At 51.9% G+C, this 24,405-nt stretch overlaps 1 protein-coding gene across 1 annotated transcript; it reads right to left on the reverse strand.

Moving 5' to 3' along the window:
* Positions 1 to 102: 102 nt before the first annotated feature.
* LOC149856144 (neuropeptide Y receptor type 2-like) lies at positions 103 to 22,157 on the reverse strand. Its single transcript, XM_090020383.1, has 2 exons — positions 22,070 to 22,157; positions 103 to 15,118 (listed from the first exon to the last, which is right to left on the reverse strand). Exon 2 carries the CDS (start codon positions 15,069 to 15,071, stop codon positions 13,911 to 13,913), a length of 1,161 nt encoding a protein of 386 aa, XP_089876509.1. The 5' UTR covers positions 15,072 to 15,118; positions 22,070 to 22,157; the 3' UTR covers positions 103 to 13,910.
* Between the last annotated feature and the right edge of the window lie 2,248 nt (positions 22,158 to 24,405).

The raw sequence follows: 24,405 nt of genomic DNA on the forward strand, positions 1-24,405 counted from the left end.
AAAGTGAGATTAAAGGAGCAATGTGCATATAAGCTTGCCTAGGAGATATAAAAAGGAGGAGGCGTGAAAAGAAAAAGTCTACCACTATCTGAAGGGTGCAGATATTCAAGATGGAGTTTATTAATATAGCATCTTAACCTTAAGCAGATCACACGATATAATAAATAGGAGATCAATACAAATTTTAAAATTGGCACACCTTGATAAAACAGATACAAAATATAAAAATGCAAGAAAATGAGAACACAAGCTCAGTCTGAAATTACAACCTCTTGGACAAAATTCAAAAATCAAAGAGCAGGCATTAGAACCGCGTTATTTAAGTCATAAGGAGCCTTTCTTTCACATATGTTTTCTTACTTTTGCAAACATCCAGGTAAATAGCGCAGCCACCTCTCTTTGACAGATACATTTTCAATGCAGAGGAGGCATTTTAGGTTTTCACATGGTGTGCTAAAAGGCCTCTCTACCAGGAATAGGGTTATCCAGTTATTTTTTTGATAACAGTACAGGGGGGCAAGAAATATGGGAGTGTATGGGAGTATAACCAGGCATCACAGAAAGCAATTAAGAAAAGGAAAAGATAGACCAAATGCCAAGAAGCAGCTTTTGTCAGTGCAACCTATTCATTTCTGGAATGGTCTCCCAAAGGAAATAAGGGACACCCAATAATTTAGGATCTTTAAAACTAAAACAGAAAAAATGCCAGCAAATACACTGTAGGGAACAATAGCACTCTGCTCCAGCTTATCTGGGACACCAGATATTCCCTTAGGAGCCCCGACAACCCTGAACTCTGGAAGGACAAAGCTAGCACAGAGCCAATTTTTTACCTTTCTTCTTTGGTACAGCCCAGAATTGGGGCTTGTGACTGCAACTTGCATCTGATATATCTATATTTTTTACTTTGTCCATCTAACACTACCACCAGGAGTTGAGTGCATACATACATGTCTGTCCACTCACACACACGCAGAATTGAAGCCACAAAACATGCTGAGAGCCTCAGATGAAGCAGTGAGTGCAAACATTAAGGTTTGGCTAACAAAAATAAAATTAAATCCATCGTTAACAAGCAGACAGGGCACGAGCTGGAGAAACACAGGAGCATGATTCAATCACCTTGCTCATAAAAGCAGAGACACAGCAGTCTGCTTACCAACAGCCTCATCAGGATGTGAATAACGCCCTCCTTCAGGAGGTCACTTAGACACTCATTTTCTGTCTTGCTGATTGCCAAGATATGTGGGTGACATTATAAGTTTCCTTTATAACCCATCAGCACCATCCTTCCCCTCAGTCCATTCACAGCCAGCCAGCCTTATAATCTTACAAATTGTTCCACAGGAGGAAGCTACTTATTATGCTCACATATCTTGGCAATCAGCAGGGAAGGAACCACCAGACAGCACATGGCAACAATGAGGCTTTGCTGAAATATGCTGATTATTAAAAAAAAGTAGGCTCTGTGGAGCAGAAAATAAAACAAGTGACATAGTGGTATATGGGACACATCTGTAGCACTTTTCATCTCAAAACAATCCAAAAATGCTATATCAGATAGGGAATGAATCCCTTTCCCAGCTAGTATTCAAGCATAATTGAAGGATGAATCAATGGACATTTGGCCCCTATAGGCTGGCTGTTTCTCTACACTTCTCCAATAATGAGAATTCCCACTGGATACATACAATTGTTAAGGGAATTTTTTTTGGTAATTTATTCTCCCAGGAGAATATCAAACCTCCTTTTCATTGAGCTTATAGGGATAACTTTAAAAATAACATCCACCTCCATTAACTGAGAAAAAAATTAATTTTGGGTTAAATGATTATATGTTCAAATATAGTGTTTGTAGCACCATTCAACTAGCAAGTGCAGAATGCCGTACAAGCATTCATGTGTTAAGGCTCATGAACATCCCTTGGAGGTAAAACAATATAGGTGTTTCACCGCGTTAGTCTGAAGTCAGGCATAAGGTAGGGCAGGGTGGCACCTTTCAGACTAACAGGTTCATAGAGGCATGAGCTATTGTAGGCAAACCCTACTCTGTTAGATGCTAGGAAAGTCCCAGAGGCAGGCCAGGGGGAGCCCTACGATCATGGACACATGGAAAGTTTTATATATTTCAGGTGACAGCCCCTCTTCCCAAGGGGGGGCTGGACCCCCAAGTACTTGGCACCCATGCACGGAGGTAAGAAACTGAGGCAGCACTAGGTCAGTGGCTTACCCAGTATTTCAAGGGAAATCCATGAGGCAGCCAAGGCTGGAACATAGAGATGGTTGCAAAGTTTGCAATGAAGGTATTCAACTATTTCGTTGAACTGGAAAACTCCATCCCACTCCAGGTTTTCAACAAAACCCCCAACATTTCAGTTTTGAAATTTTAAACTAAAGTATTCCACCAAAAGATGCCTGAAATGTTTGGCGCGCAAGAAACAAGAAAGAGGGGGATTTAGTGAAGTCAGCCAAGCTGTACACTCTGAGGCTTGTTTTGGTTCCTGTGTGAACAGCACCAAGTACAACAAGGTCCTGGTCCATGGTTGTGGCTCTTTCATAATGCAATTTTTTTAGCATTAATTATAATAAATAAAAATGCATGCCTCCTGCCTCCCACTCCTGACACTCAGAGCTGGGTAATGCCAATACTTTTACTAGGTACCTTTTTTTAAGGCTGAACAGACAGAGCAATTAAATAAGGTATGAAATAGCTGCAGCCCATGAGAGACCACTGCCCGAAGCAATCTGCTGCATATGGTCTGAAGAGGTTTTCTCAAGGCTGATCACAAATGCAGGTGCCTGGGGACTGATGGAGTGTAACTCTGCATATTCTGTGTAAGAGCAGGACATCACTAGAAAACCAGCAAGGCAAGAGAAGCAAGCATAAGAGTGCCCCGGAGAGAGACATTGCTCTTTGGGGCACAGGGCTTCCAGGAGAGACAGGTTCAGAAATTGCAAGCAAGTAAGCAATGAAACTGCTCGCTGCGCTTTGGTTCTGCTGTGTTGGGAAACAGGTCTGCTTGGTTATTCCCCATCAGTAAACAGGATGACACCAAGGCACACTACCCTCAACATATGAAACGCAAAGTAATTAATTTGCAGGGGAACTTTTGCCCCGTTTTTGCTCTCAACAGGCAAGGCAACAAAAGAGTGACAAAGCACTGGCAGTCCAGGCAAGTCAGAGCATAGAAACAGCTCTGCTTCCACTCCCAGCCTAGCAAATGCCCTGATCTCCTGTCACCGAGCAGAGGGAGTCATCAGGTTGGAAAAACAGTCAGTCATTCTCTATCATTCGTTCCAGCGCATGTAACAATCAGTGCGAAGACTTTGTGTTTCCTCAGTAGTGCTTTTACTGCTTTCAGCCTTATACTTACTTGGGAACTTATTGGATTCGGACATTTTGCTCTAAAACAAAAGTTGCTTTATAGGAACTTCCCACACCTTTGGGAAGCCCACAGCCAGTAGCTATACACCTACATTTCTAAGGAAATCTTCCTAGGCTGTCCAAGTCAGTATTAAAAGGGTAACCCACACTATGGACTCCAGTTTACCCTATATACTTTCTAGTTACCAAGACTGGAATTTTCAAAGTACAAGTATTTAGGTGCCCAATTCACATTGGCTTCCAAGGAAGCCACTGGGAATTTCATCTGGCTAAAAGCAGCTGCATCTAACAGAAAGAAGATTGCTCCTCTGGACCAGATATCACCAAGAGACTATCCCTTAGAAAGGGGACATCTTAGCCACTATAGCAATCTCCTATGCCTGGAACCCTTCAAGCTATATATGCTTCAGCCAGTTCTCACCACGGTAGCTTTGCTCCATTAGCTTTGCTTATTTGGGTATTGCAAGTCCTTCCTTGAGAACTGAGCCTCATCCGCTGAAACTGCTGGGCCCCTTTATCCAGCTTGGGGAATAAAAATGAGATTTCACATAGCAAAGCTGTCAGTAACAAAACTGGAAAGAAATGCTGAAGTGCTGTGCAAATGCATTAGCTGGGGCGCATTATGCAGTGGCTGGTTCTTAATGCTAGAGATGAGCTTCTACCTAAGGAACGGGATGGCAGTTTTCAAAAATTATTATTTAAATAACAAAGTCAGCATTTGGGCCTGAAGTTAGCCGCACCTGCAGGAAATGGGTCCAAATTTACCCTTCTTTATATTGTCCGCACCTGGGCCCCAGGATTTCACTGCATCGTTTGTGGCTTTTACATGAACATACCTTTCTTATTTCCCTTTGATGGGTTTTGTTTCTGGTGCTCAAAGGTTGGCTGTCAGAGTGTCACCAGGCTGTACTGATTGCAGCTGACAGCCGGATTAGAGCACATTTAAACTGTTGTGAAATGCCTCTGCTGGAGAGAGGGGACACAAACAGGAACAGCTCAGGAGCCACTGCAGCCATCCACAACAGGAGACAAGACCAGGACCACTCGTGCGTCCACGGAGTTCTTCCCACCTAAAAGATCTTTGCACCTAAAAGGGGGTCCAGGCTACACGTCCTAAATCAGCAGCTTGGGTTTTTTCCAGAGAAGATGAGCAATCGCATCTCTCCCCCAAACAAAGGCAGCTGCAGATGCTGGATCACCTGTGAAAATCAGCCCTCTTTTATTCAGACGTCCAGCTGTTGGTGAGCTGCCTAGCAGACCAGTGCAGAGCTCAGGGCCATCAGTCTGGGGCAAGGTGAGGGAGCCAACTTTCTGGGAGCAAAATCCAGGTGTTCCATAAACTTTGCAAACTTGAAGTAGTTTGTACCGTGGCTGGATCCAGTTAGTGTGGCTATATTAGTGCAAAGCTACAAGCAAGTGAATGGCCGCTGCTCCAAGGACTCTGCGGCTACTTGCTGAAAAAAAAGCAGCCTGGGCACATTCACATAGCACTTGGAAAACCTGTGTTTGCTTCCCTGCATGGCCCTGGGGCAATTAATGAAGTCCCGATTGAAATACCTTTGAGGATCTGGGCCTTCCTTTCTGTGAGCCTTGGCTCAGATATCGTTTCTCTACCCTGTGGGGATTTCTTATGAAAATAAAAACCCACTGAAGATTGTAAATTATTCTGGTGCTGCTTTGATAGAGGCCAGATAAGCCAGGCATTAACCATGCTTGACAATCTGTAACTTCATCAAAGTGATCAGGAACTTCTACACAAGAGGTGGCTGCACTAGCCTTTCATCCCACGTCAGTCCCTGTTCACCCTAATCAATACCATTAAGGCTGCCTACCCTTAAGATACTAGTAGGCACAGCACCCTCCATTAGTCAAGAGCAGAGCAATGCATCTAGCAAGCTCGGTCTTTCAATCTGGGCTTATAAATTGGTCTCTTGGGTCCCGTGCGCTTCCGGATTCTCCCTTATGAATCTTCTGAAGTTTGCCTCTAACACTTCTCTGTATTCAGAAACTGAGTAAGATACAGAGGCAGCAGCAAAACAGGACGCCGTGTGCACTCAGCTCTGAAGCTGTGCTGACTCAGACCAAGAAAAGCGCTCCTCTCCTTCCGATCATAATTTCACGGCTAGGCTAAAGTAACAAGAAAGCCCCGTCAACGGGTGTTGAGGCTCGGTGCTTTACACTGACATTTATGCAACATTATACGTAAATGATAAGTAACCCCTCCACGTGCTGAACGGCCCTCAAAGCTTTCTCTTCAGTTTTATTCCACCTGGTTTATGTCCCAACGGATTGTCTTTACATGTAGAAAACAGGAGGGTTTTGACGCTGAGAACAACTGGGATTCTGCCTTGCCAGACATGGTTACACCCAGACACTGTGGGTTACTCATTTAATCCCTTTAGGCATGGTGCAGCAGGAAAGCAAAGAGCACACACTTAGTAAAGGAATCGTTTCACCACAGGCACTTTACTTTTAAACCACTGGAAGGGTACAAATCTTTGAAAACAGAAGTCTAGAAACATGCCTGTCCTGTGTCGATGTTCACTCATCCTTTGGAGTCCACGGAGGAACATTTCAGCCTGTGGAGAGTCCCCCCTGCAAGTCCTTCTTACCTGCAGCAATGGTTATTCCCCCCCCACTCAGAGCAAAACACCTTCCTGAACAAACCTCTTCCTGTGCTGTGTGTTGCAAAGGAGGCACCAGCCCCCTGCACTCACCCCTGACCCACTCCTCAGTGTAGAAAGCCTGTCGTGCCAAGGCCGAGACAATCCTAGTCAATGGCCCTCATTTGCAGTCTTGGTAGCTCAGTGGTTGTCATTCAACAATGCATCCAGCCCCTCTCCTGTGCAGGGCACCTCCCGAATACAGGGCATAACAGGCAACTTTGAATGAGTGTGCACTATGCAGTACAACACAGAGTCCATAACTTGAGAGCGGCATCTCCCCGACTGCCATTATAACCAAGAACAGAAATCTGCCCTTTGCACATTGTCCTTGTTTGTCTTCTGATAGAGTACCTGTTCCTCCCGGCTTCCCCTGGAGTTCACAGACCTTCAGGTGTTAGCGCTCTTGCCCTCCAAGCACACTGGCATTTCCACCCAGTATTTCAATGACAAGGGCCTGCGCACCCAGAGGATTCATTGGGAGGCTCTATGGCCTCTTCTCAGTGGTATATTTTGTAAGTGCTAATCTTATAGCTTCATTGATTCTTCTTCTGTCATATGGAGGAGGAAAGCAAGTCAGCAGGTGAACTGCCCATTCACTCTTGTGGCAAGTGCTCGTTCAAAGTTTGTAAGTGCCTTCTAGGACGCCTTATGGACTCCAAGCCTGGGCCCTTTAATAAGCTGGGTGTTAACAAAAGAGTTTCTTCTCTAACATTCTCAATCTTGGCCAGAGCATTAATGGCAAAATAAAAACACATAAATGAGAAAGGAACTAATGAAGACCTCCCCCTGTGAGCAACAGGAGACAGCTGTGCTATTCCTTCTCTCTTCGTTATGTTGAACAGGCTCTGAAAGAATATGGGAGTCAGAAAAAGCTTTCTTCGGTGAATATAAATTGTGAGTGACACAAAGGTATTGTTACTAACGGAGGAAAAGTGCTTTCCTCCCACGCTCCTCCTACAGCCTCATTCAGTCCCAGATACCTGCAGCATTTGTGCAGCCAGCAGTGGGGTGTCTGGATAGCAAATTAAGCGTGTTGTGTAGTCTGAAGAGAAATTGGTGCACGTGTGCACGTGTGTGCACGCGCGAGTGTGTCTGCATGTGTGCAGCTTTGCAACATTGTTTCTGTCTCTCCCTGGTTTATCTTCTAACTTACAAAACACTGAGAATACAGAAAAGTGTATGCTTTAAATATCTATTTCCCCAAACCCCTTCCTAAACAAATCCCTTCACTGAAATCAATCAAGGGGAAGATAAATGTTCTTGCAAAAATATGCCATATTATTTTTGGCGCTTGAAGACCCTCAAAATAGATATGGAAATAACTGAACGGAGGATGAAATCCACTTTGTTCCAACTCAGGGGGTCAAATGCTGCTCGCTGGGGTAAATCCAGAGTAACTCTTCTGAGATTGTTGGAGTTAATCCCGATTTGTGCTGGTTTAGATGGACCCCAGGGCCTAGTTTAGCAAAAAAGACATCCAGCAACCCCAGCCAAGTAAAAAATAGAGCTCTAGACAATAACAAATCTATGCAAAGAAGGCAATAAAATTGCAGCTCCTGCCTAAGCTAAAGGTTAATTTGGTTTCAGACTAAGTTAAGCACTAATAAGGATAAGATTAGCACTTCATTTCAGGGAAAACACCATGCTGTCTGTGACCTCATTTTGGAGAAAGTCACCTCATCCATTCCTTGTTATCCTACATTAAAGGAACTGATCCTCTGACTGCCTTTATTTCCCCACAGATCCTTTGCTCAAACCCCAGGGCAGTGTTTCTGCTGCTCTCTTACAGAATCTACCGCAAAACAGAAGCCATTTGACATGGTTTGGGAAGGGGGAAAACTGCAGCAACAGTGTTCAAAAGGCGGTGGGGGGAGGTCACTGTATTCTCACACTAGAGGCTCAAGCACCTATTACTGGGCTCAAGCCCCTCTTGGAATACCGGTTGTCTCCAAATCCAGCAGAACTTGGGGGGCTCTTAAAGCTTCCTAATTTAATGATGGACACGGGCCAAACCTCTGTTGATCCAAATGATCACTTCGAATAGCTCCAAACCAGGGAGCTCAGTCTTGTGACAGGAGCAAAGGCTGCGATATACAAGGACATACATGAGGTCTTGTAGGCTTTCCAGTGCCAAAGATGGGCAGTCTGGTTGTATGTGACTGGCATCTCCACCGTGCTCTACCTGCAGCTGCCTCGTGCTCAAATGGGCGCTGCTCTCCCCTCGGGCAGGAATGCAATGCATGCCCCCGTCTTTGTGCAGGAGATTTTGGCCACTTCCTCTCCAAGCCCACTGAGTATTCGCCATGAGGCTCTGCACTTGGGAAGTAGGGTGCAAACCTCCTCCATGGTGGGGATCCCCTTTTAAGAGAGTCCCAAAGACAGCTGTCGAGTAGATCTGCCAGGGTCGAGTGGGTCCTGTTGAACTGAACTGCCAGGAAGAGGTGGATGGCTGAAGGCACACAGAGTTTGTCTACAGGGCAGATGTACACAGAGTGCAGAGCTTGAGTCCTAACACAGCAAAGTCATGGCCATACAGGATCCCACACAGGCTGCCCTAGCCTGTCTGGGGCCTCAGCACTTATTCATGCCAAATCTGCTCTGCCTTAAACTTTCATGGCTAATCTAATCTTGCCAGTTCAGGGATGGTGATTGCAGTGTAGACACAGCATCCGTGCAAAGGCTTGTAGGTTCTCTGGTATCCTCTTATCAGCTCTCCTCTCTCTCAAGCTGGGGAGCCCTGCAAAACTGTACATGAAAAGTTTGAGAAAACACTGAAACAGCTGTGCTGGGAAAGTCAGACCAAACGGCTTGACGTTCCAGCAGTGGAGACAAAGAGATGCAAACTGGCTAAACCCAGCCTGCATCGTCTGAACAGAGAGATGGTCCCAAAATACCTGTAAGCAAGGAAAAATACAACCCCAACCTATGCTTCTTAATCTTAACTAACTCCCTGTGGTCCGCTCTGTTTTGGAAAACAAATGGGACAAGATGTTCACAGCAGCCTAGGACATTTAGAGGCAGAGCTTTCACTGGCTATTCAGTGTCCAAATCCCAAATATGTTTTTGCAAGTCTCGGCCAAACTAATTTGTCAGTCCTTTATGGGACTTGGTACAGAATGGTGCTTTGATAAGGAACTCCCCAGTTCCTTAGAGCCCTGGATGATTTTTTATTGAGAGTCTGCAATTATTAACATTAGCTGCTGCTTGTAAATGGCTGGATTGCCGTGCCTGTGCTGTTCCAAAGCTCTTCTGGCATTCATAATAATCACAAATTACATTACCGTTTGAGATCTGAAGTAGGAACAAACATGAAGGAATAGGAAGTAGGAACAAACAGGAAAAGACTATTTTGCAAATCCACGAACACTGGTGCTATCCAAGGACCCTGTCTAGGTCCCAGATTTGCCATTGATTCAGTGATGACAGGATGATGTTTCTGACCACTGTCACTTTCGTTAAAACCTAGCAGTGCAGCTGGTTACAAGTTTTATCACCGAATCATACGCTTGTTGGGGACCTCTATGCTCTTCTAGGCCAATCCCCCGGCACTACCCCACATGCTTACCCCGCTTCTTCTTGAAACCTCCAATGAAGAGGATTCTCTAACTTCTCTAGACACCTTTTCCATCGCCCTGTTTTTACAGTTACACATTTTCCTGGGATTTGAACTAAATGATCTTTGCTGCAGTTTAAACCCTTTGCCTTGTGTCCTTCCTCCCTTCTGTTGCAGAGGAGAACAGTGTCTCCACCTTCTCTAAGGCTACCTTTCAAATATTTGGAAAGTGCAATCTTGTTCTGCCCTCCCCACCATCTCCTTTTCTCCAAACTAAGCCTGCCTGGTTCCTTCAGCTCTTCCGTCATGCAGCTTGCTTTCTGTCTCCTTTATCATCATTTGCATTTGGATCCTCTCCAGTTTCTGTACATCCTTCTAAAAACCCAGCATCCCAAAGTGGACACAATGCTCCAGCTGAGGCCAAACTGGTGCCAAGTAAAGTGGCACTATTCCACTGTACATCTTGCAAACAAAATGGTTAACACCACCAACATGGCATTGATGATGATTCATGTTGGTGATGCACCCCAACCGCAGGCCTTTCTTAAACCAGTTCTCCCCCATTCTGTAACTTTGCATTTGTCTTTTCTACTCTGCGTAGCACCTTGCATCGGCCTCTCTTGAATTTCATTTTCTTGTCTATTGCCCAGCCTGCCCCTGCCATACTCCTCCTATCCGCCAACGTGTTTGCATCCCTCCATGTAGATTGGTGGTGTGTTGTCTGCAAATCTGATCAGTATGCTCTCTACCCCTGCATCCAAATCATTAATTAAAAAGCTAAACAGCATGGGACCCAGCACAGGCCCAAGTGTAACCCTGCATAAGACCTCCCATCAATCCATTTCTAGTTACTCTTTGCTCATGGTTATTCAGCTGTATTGTTAACAGTGGCTCTGAGATCTGTTCATCTCTTTCCTTCACTGTCCTGGGTGAATTGCACTGGGCCTTGCTGCCTTAAATGCCCTCAAATTAGCGAGAAGTTCTCTGCCATGCCCTTTAGTTCTTGTGATCTGTATCCCTTCCCTTTCTTTGTTTAGCTGCATGTTGGTACTCAGATGATCACAGTTTATCTTTCTTTTTTTTACTGGAAGATTGAAGCAAAGCAGGCACGGAGCAGGGCTACTTGCGTTGCACCTTCTGTTAAAAGCCTGCCACAATTTCCCTGGACTTTCCTTTCCCTCTGACATGTTTGCAGAATCTCTTCTTAGCAAATTTAGCATTTCGTTTGTGGCTGTAACTCATTCTTCCTCTTTGTTTTCCCGATTTTGTCACATTCGTGCCATTCCCTTAAGGATTTCTTTAGCGATGTACCCTTCCTTGCAATGCCTGTATCTATCTCTTGTGATTTTCAGATAACTTGGAAACTCTTTGTGTAGTGACATTGGTCTCTTGTGGCTCTTATCTTTCCTCTGCATTGGAATAGCTTGATGTTAAGGCTCCAATATTATGTCCTTTAGGAACTGCCAGCCTTCTTGGCTGAAGTTGTGTGGAGCTTATCGTGCAGTTAATGCCATTTCAGCCTTGAATCATACAGACCTCTGCTTTATATAAACGTAAATCCATGCACCTTCTTTCCATCTTCGTGCTTAACATCCTGATTTAGTTACCCAGCTTAGGTGCACGTAAGGAAGAACTTTGCCCCCACACTGCCCACTTTCTCCTGTTTGATTTGGCAATGCAAGCTAGGGATCTTTTTTTTTCTTCCTTATAGGAATGCAATTTTCCATACATGTCCCAGAGCAGAGCAGAATTTGGCCTGTAATATTGAGTGCGTAAGAGCACAGTTGCTTCCAGGGGCAGAAAGGCAGGCGGCTGAGAGGCAGAAATCCTTTAATAAAACTGTACAAGTGAGTTCAATAAAGCTGAGAGGCCATTGCCGAGCATGCTCCTTCTAAAGTAAATGTTTTTCCTCCTTCGTTTGCTTAGCCCGGAACATCTCCCAATAAATTACACCACCGGTTTTTATTTGTGAAGAGCGCTCGCCTATTTATTTATTCACTCCTATTTAGCAGGATAGCTTGACTCCAATTAAACGGTCATTTATAATGCCATTATCTCTAGTGTTGTGCAGTCACAGGCTTTGTGCAGCGTCACGGAACAAGACCCCTGGCAAGTCCTTGGCAAAAAGCATTTAGCTCTGCATCCATCGCAGCTGCCAGAACAGCCCGCTCTCAGACCTGCGTGGTGAAACGTTTTGTTTCTTTCTGACATATGTGACCGAGCGTTGGATTGCTTTATGAAGTGGTTGTTGGTGAGACCAAATCCTTTCCATCCAGCCAAGCCTCCTTGAAAAAGATAAACATTCCTGCACCCTGCCGTGGGATGAAGATATCCAGCAATCTCCCCAGAGGACGAACTGCAGAACCAGCCACTTCATTATGCAGCCAAAAGAAATTGCTGGGAGCGTGATTAAGAGCATCATCCTGGTCCCATCGGGATTAACTGGAAAACTCCCATGGAAAGCAGTGCACCAGGCTTTAGCTCTTAGCAAACACAGGAGGGAGCAATTAATTAGTGCCTCTTGTCTTGTCAGTATTTGCCCCATTATGCTGCAGATGCCTCCGTTATCGGAACAGTCACATTCACCAGCAGACGCCCCGTCTATTCCCAGGCGCTCTGAAGAGAATCGCCTGGGATTTGATTTAGAAAATCTGCCGCCAGCCAGGTTTTAAGGTAATTATTCATAGCCATGGCAGTGTCACCAGGCAGTCTGGCCAGGCACAGAAGCAAAGCTTTGTTTCCATAATGTGCATCACGATGGTCTCTCTGCTTCAAAAAAATCCCCCGCCACCTATAGACTTTCTTACGCCTACAGGGGGGCAATTAATGCAAGCAACAGGAGGAATGGAAAGATTGGGGGAAACTAATTCAGTACGGCAGTGTAAAGCTGAGTGGGGCAGCCGGCGTGGCTGGAGCCAGGTCAAGTCAGAGATGGTGCAGGAAAACAGACCCCCAAACCAGTCACTCAGCAGTTTTTTACCCCAGGCTTTCCAGGGCTCCAGTCTTAATGGACCCATAGTCTGATCCAGTATGGCAAATCCTGTGTTCCTGAAGTCTTTCATCCTTCTTGCTCCTTTTCCCTTGCTCTCCTGAAGACTTACAAATGGGATTTCATTTTTGCTTAATTAGGAGGTATGTCGAGGCCCTTCTCCCGGGTTCTAGAGAGTTACTTTCCACTCTGATGAACGCTGGCTTCAAATGACACAAATGACGAGCTGTTAAGAGCACTGTGGCAATCAAGACTCCTTTGATGGCAAAGCTAAAAATACGCTTCTCCAGCTGACGCAGCCTAAAAGATGAGAACGTACCGGTTGGTTTCAAAGAATACATCTCTTTCTACGTGACTTCATCTAAGATAAGTACAGGGGACACTGTCAGGGGGGTGGGTGCGTTAAAAGGTTATTTCTGTCTTCCAAGAAAAAGCATTAATATAGCAGCGATTTCAAAATCTGACCCTAGCTATACTGTGCTGTAAGTACTCGTTCTTACAGCACATCAGAAATGAGGATAATAAGCAGGGGCCTAGTCATTCTCACACTTCCTCCAGTCACCAGTGACTCTTGACGGTGGCGTACAAGCCCCAGGGGTATGAAAACAGCATTGCCCACCACCCTGATCCACCGGGAGACTGTCATCCTCCACCAGCAAACCTGCCTTCCACTTCCTACCTTTGCTGGTAATCAGACAACCATGCCCTGTTCCCTGTCACATCATCACCACTGCCACCCTGGCTCCCACAACACAACTTCTCACCACATCCTGGCCTAGACCAGGCAGTCCAGGTAAGCGTCGTAGACTGACGAGACTGAAGCGTCTAGGACAAAGCATGGTTCTCTCCACAGGGAGTCACAGGCTAGGGATGAATGCATAAGGCTCTCGGGTAAGAGAGAGAAAGAAGAGCGTTTCTATACCAGATAAAGGAATATACAACCCATTTAAAGTGCACCGATCTCCACTGATCACACACCGGCTCTGGATCTTATTTTTGTGAACCCCGGTAAATAATCCAGGCCACTGAATGGGAGCCTTCTCGCAGCCCAGGGTGACAGTGAATCGCCTCACCCGGTCACCGGGAGCATCCTTCGTTCAACTCGCTTTCCGGACTTATGTACAAGTAAGATTCTGACGCCGCGAACTCAGAGGCGGGACCACCGAGCACTTTCATTAGGCAGAACAGACAGTCCTCCAGGCTTACGGTTTCGATAGATACATTCGACGCTTCCAGTTGCTCCAGTTTGGGGCTTTCCCGGCAAAAGGCATCCGCTCCACTCGGCCTCTGCCCTTGCGAACAGGGGGTGTCTCACCTCTACACCTCTGTCGGCAGCTTCCCGTTGCCCGCAGAGTTTTTGAGGCTCCCGTTGAGTGTGGTCACCCTAAAAGTGAAAGACCGTCCTCGGAGCGAGCCGTCCGTGTAGAAGCTCTCGGGCTTGTTCTGGCAGCTGAAGAACAGGAGGAACCCGTTCCGGTAGTTCTTGTTCATCCAGCCGTAGAGCAGGGGGTTGACGAAGGTGGAGCACATGGCCACCACGTGGAAAACGGTGTACAGGAGTTTGTACTCGTGGAAGATGAGAACCAAATCCAGGTCAATGGCAAGCTGGAATATGTGGAAGGGAAGCCAGCAGACCGCAAACACCACGACCACCATGACAAGCATTTTGGTGGTCTTCTTCCTCCGGCACTGGCTTTCGCTCCTGGGGGCGGGGCTGATATGGCTCTTCAGCTTGAACCATATCCTGATGTAGGCATAGCAGATGATGCTGAGTGGGAGGACGTACTGCAGGAGGAGCATGGAAAGGCTGTAAATGGTAGCGTCTCTGTTATTCCCAGAAGGCCACTTTTCAGAGCAGACAGCTATTTTGAGGTTGATGGATGGGATTTCCTCATACCGGTACTCTCTGAAGATGGCCAGCGGGCCAGCCAAGATGGCAGCCGCAAGCCACGTGATGGCTATGATCGTGAAACTGAGCTTCTTGGAGATGCGGCTGTCCAGGTGGAAAACAATGCATCTGTACCTGTCCAGAGCAATCACGGTCAAGGTGAGAGTGGACACGTGGACACTCAGCGCTTGAGCATAAGGGACTAAGTGACAAAGAATTGCCCCGAACTTCCACTCATCCAGCAGGGTGTACACCAGGGTGAAAGGCAGGCAGAGGGTATCCACCATGAGGTCGGCCAGGGCCAAGTTGGCTATGAAGAAGTTGGTCACGGTCCTCATGGTTTTGTATTTCACGATGGTGTAGATCACTAAGGAGTTGCCAATGAACCCCAGCAGGATGATCAAAGAGTAGGCTGCAATCAGGATCACCTGGACTCCCACGATCTTGGTGCTGTCCATCATGACGTTGCCGGACCCATAGAGACCCGGGCTAGGAGTGACCAGGCTGTTGGATTGGTCCAGGACGAGCTGCTCCTCCAGGACGAGCTGCTCCATGATGAGGGTGCTGTTGGGTTCCTCCACGGGCCCCATGCCTGGTTTGTGCCCTTCAGCCAGGAAGAGGAAGGCAGCGCTGTCGCCTGTGGGATGCAGAGAGGGTACAAATGAGACAGGGCAGATGGCAGAGCAGCTTCCAGGGCTCAGGCCCAACGCAGCGGGTCCAGGGTGGCATTTCAGACAGGCAGTGGCAGTGCCCCTGGCTGCCCCCCACCCCATGACTTCCCTCCCATTACAGTGATAAACTCAGGTTTCCACACAACACTCAGGTGGAAATGTCAACCCCTCCATCACATCTCATTTTCAACACATGATGAAAGTGATGCCAGACCAGCGAGAAAAGGACAGTGCCCACTTGGTTCCTCGCATGAGGCTTTTCGGGTCTTGCTTATTTAATTTGGAGGGTTAAAAGAAATGGCCTCCAAATGCCACGTGGTTCAGTCGAGGGCGAGCTTGCGGTCACACAGTGCCGCTGGCGTGCCCTCTGCCACCCCGGGTCTCTCAGACCATTGCTGTGCTTTGCAGAAGGTCAAAGGAGCTCAGGGAGGATGGTGGGGAGCATCAAAAATAATGTCACCCCGTTGAAGGGAAAGAGTCGGTCTCCTGCCTGCCTGCCGTTCTGGCTAGGAGATGCTGTGCTGGGCTCTGCTTCCTTTGCTCTCTCTGTCTTTTTGCCTCTCTCCCCCTGCGGCACTTCTCCTGGCTCCTCTCCCTCGCATCCCCACAAATGCGCTCCAGGACTGGCAGGCCAAAGAGCAAGCACCGGAGGCCTCGCCTACCATAGGGAAGCAGGAGACTAAAGGCTCAGAAAATACTAAATAGTGAAGAGAAAGTCACTAGGGATTTCTTATTGATGGTTTCCCACCAGACAAGAACGAGGGGTCACAAAATGACCTCCCAGGTTGGTCACAAGTGTAAAACGAGCACAAGGAAGTTTGGTTTCACACAGCGTGTCGTTAAAGGGAGGAACTCGCTGCCGCAGGATGAGGTGGGAGATGAGAGTTTAGCTGCATTCAAAAAGGGATCGGCCACGTGCTTGGAGGAAAGGGGCATCACTCGCTATTAAGGGTGGGGATGAGGAGCGCCGCCTCTGAATCAGAACCTCCTAGACCTTAAATGTTGGAGGCTGCAAGTGAGAGAGAGAAAGGAAAATACCCGGGTTGTGCCGGATTCACTCTCCCTCTCAGCACCTGCTCTCTGCTGCTGTGTGACATAGGCAATTAAGCAAGACAGACCTACGGTCTGACCCTGTAAAGGGCAGTTCTGGTGATCTGAGTAGGGCTGGAGGGAGCAGGGAGGCCTGATTGCGCTACCACCCCCACCATCCTCCCCGCTGGGGATGCTGAAGCCGTGCAAGTCAGGTTGTAGCTCTGCCAGTGCAGGTTCAGCCTCACCCTGTACCCCCATGGAGCATGGATCGACTTGTGCAAGTGCATGCATGTGCCCTGGTCTGGGAGCAAATGCCCACGTGTAAGCAAGCTTCTGCCAGGGCTGTGCATGAGCCTGGCCATCCAGGCACAAACAGATACCCAAGCATCATACTTGAGCCAACAGGGATTGCCCATTCCCGGCATGGCACATCTGGCCAGCCATCCCTGTGCAAACATGCCTTTGGCAGCAGAGCATGTGGCAACCCAGGGCCACGCCAGGTCTGTGAGCTGGTGCTGCATTTTGGTGCCATCGCAGTAAGAGGGCATAACTGCCGCAGCTTTTCACCTGGTACATATGCAGCAGGATAACCTTCAGCACAGCTATTAAATCCCCATCAGCCTTTCCTCCGCACTGGGTCATATTCACTCCCATCCTCACCCTGGTCCAAAGGGGAGGTCAAACCCCAGGAACAAGGCTTGAGCTGAGTGGTGGTTAGCAAGAGATTAATGGCCGTGCATAAATACCTGTTCGGGCAGCCTGGTGCTTCAGCCTGTCTGCTGCGAATCAAGTCAGTGAAGAGCAAGTGCGTTTCATGCCAGGAACCAGGGGGGGATGAAATATGGGTGCAAAGGAAGGACGCCCCTTGGAGTTCAGGGCATCCCCCTTTCCGCTGCCCCATATCCTGCGTTGTTGTAGCGAGGGCTTCTGGACAGATCCCAGCCTGCCAACCAAAGCAGCGGGGATTTCAAAACACCACGTTCTCGGGGGCGGACAGCTCTCCAAAACGTTATGTGCAATGCACAGCGATTTGAGTTAGATCCTTGAACAACTGGGAGGAAACAATGGCCATCAGAGGCTGCCCTGCCATCGTGTGTAACAAATAATAAATGGCTCTGCCTTAGCTTGTCCCTCCGCAAGACAAGGATCAGGCCTCCTCCTGGGACAGCGGCAGGAATCTGCTAGCTGCACAGCTGTGCTGCTTGGGAAGCCCTACACGAAGAGGACTGCCTAATTTAGCCCGGTCCCAATGCACTTGCTTTCTCCTGCCCCCTCCACATTTTTATTGGCTTTGACAACTCTGGCACCAGTGGCCCTATTTGTGCTGCTGAATCCTTCAAGAGACGCTGCCCCGATCTCTCCTCTCAGAGCAATCAATGTGGTCCCATGGTAAGCATGGGTTGCAGTGAGGTGGCGTCACTATAACAGAGAGCGTGTGGCCCCCACTCTTCATAGCCAGAGGAAACAAGCAGTGCATTGACAAAACAAATGCTGAACAGCTACAGGAAGGAGAGCCTGGTCCAGGCCCACTTCCCGTCCTCTCCGCAGGTACCCATGTCACTGTATGGGTAAGGCCTGTGCTGCTTGCCAACCCACCCCCCCAGTGTGACCGCAGCAATTAGGCAGGTGATGCACGTGCCTTGGTGCTGCTCCCTGAGCCCGAAAGGAGGATGAGGTGCTTGCTCAGGACCTCACTGTGCGGTCTGCTCTGCCCAGCTGGGATGGGGCGTGAGCGGGCGGCTTGTTCGGTAGCAGTGGCCCCGGGCTCGGCAGGCAGGCAGCATGGTGTAGCCGCCCTGGCTTGCATCAAGGGGAGAGAAAAGTTCCCTCTGCTTTACAGAGGAATAAAAACACAGTGAGGCCTGGGAGACGTGATCCCAGCCTGGCAGCAAGGAGGGACGGTGGCACTCTGCCGGGGGGCTTTGGGGCACGAAGGCAGCGTGGGAGCGGAAGTGGGGAGAGAAACCCCACTTGGTGATAGCTGCATCCCTCCTGACCCTGCCCAAAACACAGCCCTGCCCGCTGCCCTCCTCAGGCCACACGTGCCCAAAGGCCAACTTTGTGGGAGGGAAGAGCAGAGTTATGGGTCGAAGGCTGGTGCAGAGCAAGTGCCGGATGTGCCCCCAGCCAGGCACTCCTACCCCTCGCTCCCTCGCTGGGCTCTTGTCTCCTACATCCTGCCCATCACACCACCACTCTCCCTGTCTCTGCCCACATCCCATTTGCCTCTGCCCTTCATCCCAACCCGGGCCCCAGGCTTTCCGTCCACCCACATCGCCCACCAACCAGCGGCAGAGCTCCCCGCTGCTTTCTTTAGCCAGGGCCTGGAAGAGACACGCGCTCCGGGAGCAGACAGAAACAAAAAGACGATGATTTGGGCTGTTTTGTCTCCTAACTAAAAGGTTTTAATGGGTGTTTCGCTTTGTAGAGGGCAGTGATTAAAAACCAATTACAGAGTTTTCCTTTAGAGGAAAAACGGTGATGATTGTAATGGCCCTTCCTCGGGCGGCTGGGAGGTCCCTGGGCTGCTGCTCCCTGGAGAGCTGGGGCATGGAGCATCGCTCCCCGGGGACTCACACTGTGGAGGTGCAGCCTCTGTGAACCGCGGGTGGGGAGGGGCTGAAGTGCCAGGCTAGATGGAGAAACCTCAGGAGAATGAGAAGCACTTTTGTGGGAACAAGGCAAGCAGAGCCAGAAATACTCCTGTCTGCTCTCCAGCCCCTGCCGCTGCCTCCCCCAGCTGGGAAGGAGCTGGGAGAACGCTGCCTCCGCCATCCCTCCTCTCAAGCCCAAATCTTCCCCAGGTCTCTCCTCCAAGGCAGACCAGGTGCCCTGCCCAGCACGGGGCGTACCGCAGCACTGAGCAGTGACACTCATCCTGTCCCCCGGGCAGAGCCATCACGCTGAGGACGGTAACCGCAGTCTGGAGAGAAGGGGCCACCCCAGCAAGGACCGCTCCGACGCTGGATGTGTCCACGCCCGCGGACAGCGGGGAGGGGGCGGTCCACGTAGGTAAAGGCAAACGGCAAATCTATTTTCTAACCCCCGTATCTCCTGCACAGGCCAGGGCCAGAGCATGGGTGGGACAAAGTGTTTGTGGGGGAAGGACGGCCGCGCTGGGGAGCTCGATACAGGCCGGTACAGAAAGCCCAGCTTGGTCGCCATATAAAGGTTTTATATATATATATACATATATATGTATATATGTGTGTGTGTGTGTGTGTGTATACACACACATATATATAATATGCACACACACACACATATATATATTCACATGTATACATATATATGTATACAGACGTGTGTGTATGTATATATATATATGTCTATATACATGTGAATACACACACACACACACACACAAATATATATATATATAAATTCACATATATACACACATATATATAACCTCCCATCTACCTCTGCAGACTAGAGGGAGTTTCAGCTGAGCCACAGGCTGCTCCCGTCCACCCCAGTGGTAGCCCCCGGTGGGTTTGGCCCATCTTTCAGCCATGGGTGCCTGTGCAAAGCCTTGTGGGGCTCCACGGGGCAGGACTGAAGAAGGGGCAGCTGGACAGGGATGGAGACAGAGGAGGAGAGCGCTGCCCTCCGGAGACAGAAGCAGCAGAGGTTGTTAATTAAAATCTCTCTCCCTTTGGAGCAGGGAGATTACGATGGCTCCGGTCTGCGGTGGCAGAGCATGAGCAGGCACCGATGGGAGGGAGATAAGTGCAAAGGCTACTCGGAGAGAGGCCCCCCATTGCCACTATCATGGGGTGGCCTCTCGCCCCTGCTTCGGACCCAGGGGCAGTGGCTCCGAATAATAACGTTTGTGCTCCCTTTTCACGACTGGCGGGGGCACAAAGGTGCACGCCTGCATCCTCCCATCCCCGCTCACCGCCGCTTCCCAGTGCTGGGCCCAGCTCAGGGTCAGGGAGCTACGGCCACACCTGGCACCCATGCTGTCCTCAGCCGGACCCCGTGACGGCAGCGAGGAGTGGAGGGCGCTGGCCAGACTCGGGGCTTGGGAAGCCGCAGGGACTGTGTCGGCTCTTCCCGTGCAGCCCCAAGGAATCAAGACGGGATGCAGTAAAGGGGGGGCCCAAATGCCCTCACTCTTCCCTCCAGCACATGCCGCAGCAGTGTTTGGGCTTCCCCAGCTCTGCTTCGCTGCAGGAACCGTGCCACTTGTCTCCTGTGTCCCACGTGGTGGCTTTGCCGTTCTGGAGCTGTTTTTCCAGGCTCAAAGTGATACCAGACTCCGAGCAGCGGATCCGCGGCTGAGGCCGAGTGTCCTGCCAGCTCCTTCCCCACAGTGCCTGCAGCCAGGCAGCTCTGCCAGAAGAGCCAGCACCATTTGCACCTGCCCAGGCGTGCGTGCACACATGCGTGTTTGCAAGCATGTGCCTGCGCTCATGCGTGTAGAAGACAGTCAGGCCCTTCCACCTGCCCTGCCCCAGCTCTGCTCTTACAGAGCATCCCCGCAACATGGAGAAGCCCCAGACCCTGGGTATTTTGCACTGTGGGATGAGGGGCTTCCTGTGGAGCGGCGGCAGAGAGGGAAACACAAACGATTCAATCTCTTCCCTTGACCCGCACCCCTGGAGGCCCGAGGAGGCTGAGAACACACTCCAGCGCCCACCCCCCACCTCCCGGGCCCGGCATCCCAGACAGCCCTGACTGGCATCCTACTTGATTCCTCCAGCTCTCGGGAGGGGGAAGCCAGCAAACGGGGGGGGGTGATCCTTCACGCCTGGCTGCACATCCAGCCAGGAAGCCCCTTGCACACCCAGGCATTTGCCAAGCCCCTTGGGCCAAGGGGCAAACTCCCCAGGGCTCAGGGGAAGGAACAGACACTGCCAAACCCACCCAAAAACACAGCCGGAGAGGAGTGGCATGGCGGAGGGGAGCAGACAGGTCCAGATGTGCGCGCCGCGCCTGGGTGGAGCAGCAGAAGTTTCTGCAGGGGACAGTGCCGGGGAGCTGGCTCCGGAGGCGCGCCCAGCCCAGGGCAGGGGACCAAGGGGAGGGGGTGACGGGGCCACCCCTGCACTGTCTGGCCGCCCCAGGACAGTGGCAGGAACTGGGCTCCAACCCAAGCAGGCGACACCGTGGGAGAGGGGGGAAGCCTGGGGCAGGAGGGGGGAAGCCCCTCACCTATTGCTCCCCCCCAGCTGCAACTAGCAGGAGACGCGGTAGAGAAGGGGGAAGGAGCTGCCCCTCCAGCTGCGAGAGGTGCAGCAGATGTGCTGCCAGCGTCGCCGCACAGGAGAGGCGAGGCGAGGGAGGCAGGCTCCCGGCATGGCTTTCCCTCCGCTCCGGCTAGTCCTGCCAGGACCAGCTCCAGCCTGCGCCCCTTCACGCTGGGGGGGAGAGGGCTCACTGCAGCAGGAGGGGATGGAGGGGGAGGGGGGGATGGAGGCAGTGGAGGGATGGAGGGGTAACGGGAAGGAGGACCCAGATTCCCGCCCTGGCACAGCCCCGGGAGTGAGCTCCCGAGACCGTGCCAGGGCGCAGAGGGCAGAGACCCTGCAGAGCCTGTCCCAGCCCGGGGGCAGCCCCGTTTCTCGCAGGCACACGTGCAACAGGGAGCGAAGAGCAGTCCCTGCTTCCTTCTGCCCCAGCTCCCGGGACCGGAGCCAGCCGAGCGGGCAGCGGGGGGAGGTCTGTGCCGGGGCTGCGGGCTTGAGAAGAGCCCATTTCCCCAGGCATCGGCTCACCCAGGTCCAGGCAGGCCCCCGCCCCTTCTCGGGGCACCCCAAAGTCCCGCGGCGCCTCCGCTTGTCCCACCGCCGCAGGTGACAGCGGCCCTGGGGGCGCCCCCGTGCAAGCTGGCCCCCCGCCCGTGCCCTCCCCTCCCCGCCCGGCCCGGGGGCGCTCACCTGCTCTCCCCGGCTCGCGGTCCTGCCCCCGGCGCCCGGGCTCCCGGAGACCCTGAGCGGGAGCGGGAGCGGGAGCGGGGCGGGGAGGGGCCTGGCTGCTGCTTATACGGGGCTGGAGCCGCGGGTGCTCAGCCCCTCGCTGCCTTTGTCTTGAGATCCCGGGGCAGGTCTGCCCCGCCCCGCCCGCCCCGCCCGCCCCGCCCGCCTGCTGGGGCAGAGAGGTGCTTCGCAGCCAGGCGCCCCTGCACCCCGGGTCGGTGCCGCGGGGCCCTGCGCCCACACCGTCACCCCGGGGATTTCCAGCAGGAGCTCCCACTCCCCCAGCCCTGCTGTGGCCTGAGTGCTCTGCAACAGAGAAGCATCTCCGGTATTTCTCTGGAGTCGAAAAGCGAGTGTAAACTAAGTGCTGGCGTCGTTCAAGCCCAGGCAGGGGAGCCTGGAGTCTGCCAAGGCTCAGGCCCCCTGGGCTGGCCACGCTACTGAGCTAGCCCCAAGGGCCGGGTGGGTGCAGCGCCGCCACCCAAGAGTCCATCACCAAGTGGCAGGGCTGGCACCAGGGCCCGCACGGTACCCTGCAGCCAACGTGGGGAAAGCGGGGCAGAGCCTGGCTCGCAGGCGGGACGGGGGTCCCTCCCGTGGCAGCTAAGACAGAGGAAGGGCTCCTGCTCCGTGGGCTCTGCGGCAGATGCTGTGATTCTGCCTTCCCAGCTGGCCTGGGCGCGCAGAGGCACGACGGAGGATGAGGAGGGGACGCAGCATCTGCTGGAGAGGCTTTGGCTAGCGAGCATTTTGGGAAGAGGTCACAGAGCACCCTGGGGTGGAGCTGACCGCCTGCTGGCTGCCTCTCCCCTCTGATTGTCTGGAGCCCTGGCGCTAAGCGGGTCTTTCCAAGCAGGCAGGGGATGAGAGAAAGCCCAAGTGGACAGCCAGAAAAGGCACTAGAGACACCCTCCTGCCCCTAAGCCCCTTGCTGAGCCGGGCAGAGTCGTGGCTGCCCCGTGTCCGGGTCCAGCCGTGGGCATCCTTCCAACTCCGCAGTGGACCCGCGGTCCTGCTCCACCAGACTCTCCTGGCCTCAGAGCACCCCAGAGGGAAAACAGCACTCGGCAACACCGCGGCCTGGGAATGCAGGGAGCAGGGGCAGCCTTGACCTGTGCCCGCCGCACAGAGCTGCCCCAGCAGGCCCCAGCGTCGTGGGATCCTGCTGGCACCCCTCGGCCATCTCACCAGGCGCTGGCGTGACAGTGGCATCCTGAGCTGCTCTGATTGCCAAGGGCAGGGGGCCATGGGGCTGAACCACCCTGTTTGCTTCGCTTGATCACAGCCTTCCTCGCACCCGCCAGCTGTCCCTGCTGCCTGCACGGGATCGATCCCGCAGCACATGTCCCCGAGCCCCAGGCTGGCTCTTGGCTTACAGCGCTGTTGCAGGAGGCTCGGGTCTGGGCATGGGGCTCTGGGATGCCTGCAGGATGACGGGGGCACCTGATTTTTGAGTGTAAGCAGCTGGGAAGGCCCCATGGCCTGAACCCCTTTTCCTTCTCACCCCCTGTGGGATCCCCACCCCGCGTTCCCCGGAGGAGTCCTGCTGCGCGTGCACTTGTGCACAGCCCTCCTGGTGCAGGGCTGAGCTGCAGAGAGCCAGGAGACTCCCAGCCACACTTGGCAAGGGGTGCCACGCCAGGCTGGGAAGCCCGAGAGGCGGTGCAGTGGCCAGAATGGGGACATTTCCCTGCCACTCAAGCCAATTTGGGCCACACGGCCACGCCATCGAAATGCCCAGCAGGGACGGACCAACTGCAAGCTGCGCACAGGGGGCGCTAGGACCGCGAGCTTCCCAGCCTCCCCTCATGAGGCAGCTGTACCCATTTTACAGATGGGCTGGAGACAAGGAGAGGCATGGAGCCCACAGGCCACTGGGAGCTCAGGCTAGCATCCTACATGCCGGAGCCGCCCTCCTGCTTCCTTTCCCGGTCAGCTCCATTCACACACTCCCTTGCACAGCTCCTCGCACTCCTGCCTTGCACCTGCTTTGGCCCCTGCATTCGCTTGGTTCAGTGAAGAGCAGGGGCCCCAGAAGGCAACTCCTGCCCAGAGCTTTTGCTTTCAGGCTGGGCAGAGACACCTATAGGGGCTGCCCTGGGAAACAGCACCCTGGGCTTGGTGCTGGGAAGTTCGGCGCAGAGGCAGCTCAGGTGCGTGGGGCTGCGGCTGCCAGCAAATGGGAGCATGGACCCTCCAGCCTGCACAAAGGCTTCCAGGCAGTCTTTGGGTTCAGTTCATCTGTGCAATGGCCTGTCTCCTTCCCAGAGCGGGCAGGCCCCAGCTGAGGGGCCAGC

The sequence above is a fragment of the Crocodylus siamensis genome, chromosome 10 (assembly GCF_052110815.1).
Source record: "Crocodylus siamensis isolate JL-2025a chromosome 10, ASM5211081v1, whole genome shotgun sequence".
Taxonomy (NCBI): Eukaryota; Metazoa; Chordata; order Crocodylia; family Crocodylidae; genus Crocodylus; species Crocodylus siamensis.